This window comes from Pinus tabuliformis, chromosome 3_2 (genome assembly GCF_031772625.1).
Source record: "Pinus tabuliformis cultivar Carrire ecotype Pingquan chromosome 3_2, CPIR1, whole genome shotgun sequence".
In the NCBI taxonomy this organism is placed as follows: Eukaryota; Viridiplantae; Streptophyta; class Pinopsida; order Pinales; family Pinaceae; genus Pinus; species Pinus tabuliformis.
Window position 1 is genome coordinate 657849247 of NC_142302.1, and position 8381 is coordinate 657857627.

Sequence of the window (8381 nt, forward strand, 5' to 3'; positions counted from 1 at the left end):
TTACTGTAACATGTTTTAGTTAGAAGTGTTAAAGATAGATTAGTGTTAATAAGTATGTAACAGCAAACCCTTATGGCATAAAAGGGGCAAGTGAGCCAACAAATAGCAAAAGGAAACGTATGCATGTATCAATTGTACAAAACCGAAATAGCATAACTACCAGGCAGTTAATCAACTGCTCAAACTATTGTACAAAAGGGCAAACGAAACAACCCAGAGGGGTTCAGTTCAGGAGCGGAACATGTAAAAGAAAAATACCAGAAGTACATACATTATTTTCCTTCATCAAATACAGTGCACCATTAGAAATACAAGTCCATGATTTATGTCCTCTGTAATAATCTGTACATGCATATCATCGTAATTTCAATTCATTTCAGGCAACCCAAAATAACAGAGTTCTTTACAATTCCAAAGAGTCCGTCGACTAGCTAAGAAGTGAGTGAGTACAAGACGGGAGGGCGCAACCCAACACAGCAGAACGAACAGACCACGGTCTAAACCGGTAAGCCACAAAACCATTACAAATAGTTCATATGCCATAAAAATATTACATAGTATGCCTGTGTAAAACAATATATACAAAAATGTGTCACGAGGGTTCATAGAACCGAGCTATCAAGAGCTCACAGAAAAACCCCAAATTACGGTTACGGGTTGGAGGTAACCCTGACATACACAGGTCCGACAAATACACAGAATGCACACAGCAGACAAGAGTAAATGCGGCCAAGACCAAGAAACATCGTGAGAAAATAAAGCAAAGACAGAGCTACCCGGTAAAGAGCGATTGTAGTCTTGGTGAATCCGCGGAATCCGGCCACACCTGCCAACACAAAGCAAGGTGAAGGGTTAGGGTTTGAACACCGATGATAACCCTGCAAACAAAGTTGTGCTATGAAATTACAAACAAAACAAACGAATCCATGTAGGAGGGTGACGGAGGAGCCATACCTGTAGTGAGCCGAGACCCGGGCCAGCGGAAACGAAGTGCTAACCCTGAACACAAAGGGGCTGCGGAACGTTAGTTCCGGAACAAACTGTGGACACAAATATTTAGCATGGAACGAGGCCATACCTGTTCTATAAAGCCGAGCGTTGGAGAAAAGCCAAGCTGGAGAGTCTTCAAACTGTGAGTTTGACAGCGGAACAGAGTAGCCACCATTCATCACCAACATTCACCACAGAATTGCCAAAAAGACCATAATGAACAGTAATCACCAGAATAGAAACAGTAAAGCTCACACAGTCGAGGAACAAGTTGAACGCGCAAAGAAGGACCGTAACTTACCAAGAAACCCTGAAGTAAGCCCATTGACTCCCATAGCACCGGATTGACGGAGTGGAAGAGCATTGTTACACCATAAGAAACCAGCGGAGCTCAACAGGGTTTCTCCCACAAACAGCAAAACCAGAGGCGGAGCGAGACCAGAACGACAGAGCAAGTCACAGAGTGAAAATGACTGAACAGGCACGAAATGGCGGAGGAAAAGCGCGTTAAGGGGATTAGGGTTTGTCAACCCCGAGGAGGGCAGGTGTCGTGAAGAGAGGCCGAGTAAGGTACCATGTATTGAATGCCAATCAACCACCACAAAAATCATTTACAATCACTCTATAATCAACCAAGGATTAGTGTGAGTCCACGTAGACTGAGTTGGCGGGGGGACCACGTGGGCTGGCCCCATCATTTATCCAGCCTATAAAGTGCCATTTCTTTGACTTGACATAAATGTATTTTGATAAACATGAATTGCATTATATTTTGAATTTGCATTCTACTGCCAATGCTTACGCTCCAAAACCAATGTTCTCTGTGTAAAAAATATATATTTTTATATATATTCAATATATCATTACACAATGTATTAGCTTATCATTTTAAATTATAAATTATATTTTTTAATTCAAATACTATGATATTGCAGAAAGCAAGAGTATAGAACACCAAAAGATAATGGATTTCTTCTTAGAGATCATGATCAATTTACATTTCAACTCGTAAAGTTTAAATGTTTATTTAATTTTAATTTGTTTATTTTAATTTCTAATTTATAAAATAAACGTATCAAAATTATTTTATTATTGTACTTGGATACTATATTTACTAACCCAAAACTATAAAAAAGGCCAAAAGTCATGTCCTTTTGCATCACAACAAATTATTAATTAAATGCAACAAATTAGGTCATTTTCTTTGCTAATTAGTAATTGGACAAATTTAAGTTCACACTAAAGTTATGATAAACACTATTTTTAAATAAATATATCTTTTGTTCTTTTGACCATGGAATAATTCCTCAATCATTGAGATTAACCTGAATCGTATCATTTATGTCCAAACATGTTACTAGATATGTAATCTTTCAATCATGGGTTCAAGACTCCATAACTATAATTTTTAAATGCTGAAGTTCTCCACCACGAATTTAATTAACAAATTTATATTCATAATAATGTTTATTTGGTCATTATCATTTTATCAATATTTCCATAATATTCAAATGTAAAAAAATAACAAAATTCTATGTTTTGTGCACCATGGTTATTAAAATACATAACTTAATTTAACACCTTCCTATTATTTTAATATGTTTTGTGCACCATGGTTATTACAATACATAACTCACTATAACACTTTCCAATTCTTCATACATTATAATTCATTTTTTTTTCACTTCTGGTTCACGGATACCCGGGTCAATGGGTAGCCGCTACATCCAGGGTTGTTCAACACTGAGTAGACGCACCCGAAGGCATCAACACCCCTCGGCCTATTTACTGACCTAACCCCAAGAGCTTTCGGGATTCGACCCTGTGACCTCCCATTAGCGAGGTACTTGATTTGACCGATTGAGCTAACTCTTGGGGCTCATACATTATAATTCATTATTATGCATTTCAAGATATTTTATACCCCGTGCTTATTAAAATACATAACTTACTTTAACACTCTCTAATTCTTCATACATTATAATGCATTATTATTACCTTTTATAGTTTTTTCCCTCAAGTTTTCTATGATTCACTGTTCAATTTTATTATATTTTAATTATTAATCTAAGCATTTTTTAAATCATGACACATTGGATTTTAAGAAATACAAACTCAACATTATAAAAAGATATATGACAAGTGTCTTTTGAAAATTAATTTTAATCGTAATAACAAAATATAGGACCAATGTCTTTTAAAAATTACTTTATAATTGAAAATAATAAGACAACTGATAAGGTAATTTTACTTTATACTTTTAAAACATATTTTAAATAAATATGTTAATGTATTAAGATACAAATTAAATTATTATTTTAAATAGATGGATAGATTTGTAATATGAAACAAAAAATTTGAGATATAGTAAAATTATAACAAGCATTTATCAATTCAATCACATTTCTGACAATCTTTACTTAACAAAGGTAAAGTTCATTATATTTCACTCTTCGCATAAAGTCAAAAAGTTCATACAACAATTGGCCATCCAGTTCATTAAATCTTAATACAAGTAAACATGCCTACAACACACTACTAATGGAAACCAGCTCTCATGATAACGCAAATTAAATCTCATAACAATAACTGACCAAACTGTTCTGTTAACCAGCAGAGACTAACGCCGCTACAATGCCTCTTTGTTTTATAATAAAAGATCAATAAAAACACACCTTCCATGTCACCTAGCTGACGAGATGAGAGAATGGGCATCCATCTTGCAGTGGAATAAACTTTAGAAAAACGAGGAAGTCAGTCAAACATGAAATGAAGCATACCCTTGAATGTGAATCTGAGAAGGTTGAAAAGCATAAACAGCTTTATGGTGGTGTTACAAGCCAGTATGGTTCGTCAAATTCCCCTTTGAGTTTCTCTCCTGCAATTTTCTTACCATCCAAATTCAGAGACTGTAAACTCAATACACTACAACCCTGAGCCCAAGCAGGTGTTCCATCTTCGTATGCGTTGAAAGTCAGCCTTTGCACCTCACTACCATCTAATCTCGAAATAAAGAGCTCCCCATAAGGCTGGAATTGGTTGGGAAGAGAAATGGGTTCTGCTGAAACTCCGCTCAAGTTGGCAGTAAATAGCAGGCTTTTAGAATCTGGACTGAAGCAGACATGGTTGATTCTTTCTTTGCTGATACCAGGCACCTTGTGCAGACCTGTTCCATCTGGATGAACCAAGTAGATGCTGAAATAGCCCCCTTGCTCTGGATCATCTCGGTTAGACGAGAATGCAATCCATTCCCCATCAGGAGACCAGCTGGGCATGGTGTCAATCCAGGGGCCTTCAGTAAGGGCATGGATTCCGCCCTCCTCGCCCTTTTCTGCATCCATGATGTACAAATTCTTGTGCCCAGAACGACCTGATCTGAAAACCAGTTGCTTCCCATCAGGGGAAGAACTGGGAAAAGCGTTGTTTTTAGTCCCATCTTTGGTAAGAATCCTGACCTCAGATTTCACTTCTTCTGATTCCTCCAGAGCTAAATCCTCTGGTTTGAAGCTGATTGAGATTATATGAACTGTGGCCTGATCTGGGGCAAAGATAGGGCCAACAGATGCATGAACCAGCCCTTTCTGTTTCCCATTCCAAGCAACAGCAAAGGCAGGACCCTTGAAGATCCTCCACCTCTTAGATCCATCTGCTTTCAGTACATGCACCCCACCTTGCTCTGTCAGATTAGGATTGAAGGCAATGAGAGACCCATCTGGAGAAAACGCAGGAAACGAGCCATTCAGTCTGTATAACTGAAGCTTCGGCAGAGGGGATTCAATGGGATCTAAGAAGGGAATCAGTGTATCAGTTCCCACTTCGCCTCTGAATCTATGAAATCCCAATCTCCGGGAATCCGATGAGACAAAAGGATTGTAGTGATGAATCTCAGGATTTGTGAGGCTGGTAACCGCCAGGAAAGACTCAGAACCCAGATCAAAGATTTCAATATGCCTGAATTTGGTCCCCGGGCGCCTTGTGGCAACAACAATCCAATCCCCAGTTGCAGAAGCGCAGGGAGTGAAGGCATGTATGGATGGAGGCGTTATCCGCTCTGGCTTTATGGGCTCTTGAATTGTTTCTGGGTCTGACGGGAGCTTCAGTCTATAGATGCTCCACCATCCATCCTCGGCTTTTTTGTGAAAATAAACTGTATTTTCATCTGCCCAAGTCGGCCATCCTCCGCCCTGGGCCACAATCTTTCTGGCCGACCCATCCTCGGCCTTGAAAACATACAAATCAGTTGACAATTCCAGGCTCCTGCTGAGCTCCCAGTCCCGTTCCCCATAGGATGCCACCATTGCCCATTTCCCAGAAGGGGAAATTGAGGGACTGTAATCGACTGTTCCTCGTGGAGTAAGGCGAACTGTATGCCCAGTTCTGAGGCAAGTTGAATAGACAGCAGACCAGCTCTTGAGCGGTTTATCGGCGGGTTCTTGCATCGATACAAAATAGGCTTTCCCGTTCTTAACAACAGGTCTATCAAAGAAGAATCCGACATTGTTAGAAGGGCTTACAGTGCAGAGCAAGGGCCCTAGGGCTTTTGCACAGGAAGAGCCGAAGTGAATTCTGGCATTCCCAGTCCGCTCCGACACATAGACGACCATTTCCTCTTCCTCGTTGGCAATTCTATCGGTATCCGCATTTTCTCGAAGCAGGAGGAGCTTGGTGTCGGAGGGAGACACGAACTGGCCGTTGTAATTGATGGATTTGGCGTCGGTGACTAAGTGGTCGTTCAGATAATTGGGCCGTGAGTGCACAGAGAGATTTGCAGGGAGGTTGATGACAAAGATGTCGAATCCATAATTAGGCCTCCCTATCACAGAGAAAACCAGGGTGCCTTCTAATTTTCTCTGATCGTCCATAGCCATGGCCGTAAAGTCTGCTGTTTGAAGAATTTCAGCTCAGCTAGTTTTGGATATGAGCAGAGTATGAGAGTGTACACATTAGTACGGTACTTAATTATATGTTTCCAGAGGTGGGAGGGTGAGACAGTGGAACACGGTATCTGAGGGTTTAGGGACAGAAATGCCACGTTCAAGTATTATCTGTGATGCGTTGTTTCCATTCGTCATCTACTACGTAATACATGGTAGTAGGTGTGAAGAACTGTCGAACCAGGCCATACTTTAATGGTTGAGCCGTAATATTTTATGGCCGGGGGGTTGGTGGTCTAATTGTTAATTGTTTTTTGGTAAGACCGAAAAAGCATCATTGTATTGTATTATATTGAGACAATATAAAAGTTCCAGAAGATACAAAAAGGTGGTTCAAAGATGCAGTCAAAGCACCAAGGACAGATACAGCATCATAGATCCATAAAGAAACCAATAGACAGACCTCTGTACATCACAAGTCAGATCATGACATATTTGAACTGAGGATAAAACCAAAAACATTTCAGAAGAAACTAAGGAGCATCAAGATTTAATAACCAGGGATAAAGAAATCCTGGACAAAACAATTATTATCTCCCTCTTTTACTTCCATAGACCATGACCCTGTGCCTAAGAGCAGACCCTTCTTAGATAGGCAATCAACTTGGAGATTCTGAGCACGACAAATGTGTTGAATGGAACAATCTCTCATGAGCCCCCATAAGAACATTATCCTGTCCATCCAGCCTACCATGTGAGGGCTTCTTATGTGGCAAGCACCATTTACATGATCGATCACCGATTTGGAATCACCATAGATTGAAATAGCCTGTAAATCAAAAAACACACAGAAGGCAAGAAGACCCGCTAGAGCTCTAGCCTCAGCCATACTATTAGAGCCTGTTCCTCCGTTCCAAGAAATTAGAAATTGAAGCTTCTCGTCCATACAAATGAGAACTCCGCAGCCACATATATTTTGTTGTTCAGCTCCGTCAAAGAATGCTCTGGGGAACTTGTTGAGGGGACATTCTTTTCCTTTCGTGATGGTTTTTTTCATTTTGGGTTGCCTTTTTGGAACTGAATCATAGATGGCTATGATGTGCTGCAGAATAGAATTTAGGGGTTCCATTGAATCTTTGAATTTTTTACAATTCCTCCACTTCCATGCGCACCATAGTACAATAATAATGAGAAATCTCCATGGCTCTCTTTGCCCACTCCACCATTCAAAAGCTACATGGGTAGAAACAAAAACAATGTGACGAAAACTATAAAGAATTGCCAGATCATACCAGATTTGCAGAGAGGATTTGCATTGGAAGAACATGTGATAATTGGACTCCTCAGCTGATTCGCACATCGAACACCTGCTTGGACCGTGCCAGCTCCTTTTCCTTAAATTATCCCACATCAAATTCTTGTTGTTGAACACCAACCACGAGAAGCAGATTAATTTAAGGGGGTATCCCGACTTCCAGAGGGCCAAAGGATATTTAGAGCTTGAGTGAGAGACCTTTGAATTAATCATATCAGAGTAAATATCTTTTACCCGGACCGGCAATTGAGCATTTGGCATTGTCCAGATTAAGTGATTAGCGACCCAAAGCGTTGAATCCCACAACTACCGAGAGCATCTTTGACAGAATTCCATAACAAAACCAGAGACTCTGGCATATGAAGATCGTTGGCATCCTTCCATAAAGGGGCAGGGCCATGCCAGGCAGATATGAGCTTGTCCCATGTAAAGATACCATTCCTGTGAAAGAAGGATAAAAGTATCTCGGGTAAGGATATGTTTTCGTGACCACACAAAATGGGATCGATACCAATTAATATTTTGCTACCAGAATGGATCCTCCACTTCAGATTCTTTAATTTTCCGAAGACTAAGCCAAATAGCAGATCCATGCTTGGTTCCAATCGACCCTGTTCTGAACCAGTATTCCAGATTTTTACCTTTCATGTATTTCATTTTAAAAGTGATACTCCATGGCCCTTCCCCGAAAATACCTCTCCACAACGATTTACATAGGAGTGCTTTACCAAAAGCCCTTAAATCCATTAATCCCCAGCCTCCAAGGCGCTTGGGTAAAGAGATTCTTTCCATTTTGGCAAGATGGAATTTCCTCTGATCTGACCTACCACCCCAAATAAAATTAGCCGAAACCTTGTTCATCTTGTGTATGATGCTTGCGAGAAGGAAGAATATATGAGCCCAATAAACAACCAACTGTGATAATACTGCTTGAGTTAAAATAATTCTGTCTTCCAATGATAGACTCCTATATTCCCAGGCCGAAATATTTTTGTAATACCTTTCTATTAACCATTGCCAATCAGTCTTGGAATATCCCTTAGCTTTGAGTTGAAAACCCAGATATTTTAAGCCATCCTTGAGCCATCTCGTCTCTATACCAAACAACTCAGATATCCATTTCACCAATTCCATGTTGATATCATTGTGGAAAATGGTGGATTTCACCTTGTTAATTTGTAGCCCAGTGGCTCTTTGGAATC

General features: G+C 39.9%; 1 protein-coding gene across 1 annotated transcript; it reads right to left on the bottom strand.

Moving 5' to 3' along the window:
* Positions 1 to 3721: 3721 nt before the first annotated feature.
* LOC149182383 (tolB protein-like protein) lies at positions 3722 to 5993 on the bottom strand. Its single transcript, XM_089416827.1, has one exon. The coding sequence runs from the start codon at positions 5856 to 5858 to the stop codon at positions 3813 to 3815; it is 2046 nt and encodes a 681-aa protein (XP_089272953.1). The 5' UTR covers positions 5859 to 5993; the 3' UTR covers positions 3722 to 3812.
* Positions 5994 to 8381: the final 2388 nt, after the last annotated feature.

Coding starts and splice junctions, on each gene's coding strand:
- LOC149182383 (XM_089416827.1), bottom strand. CDS start 5,858: ATGGCTATGGACGATCAGAGAAAATTAGAAGGCACCCTGGTTTTCTCT.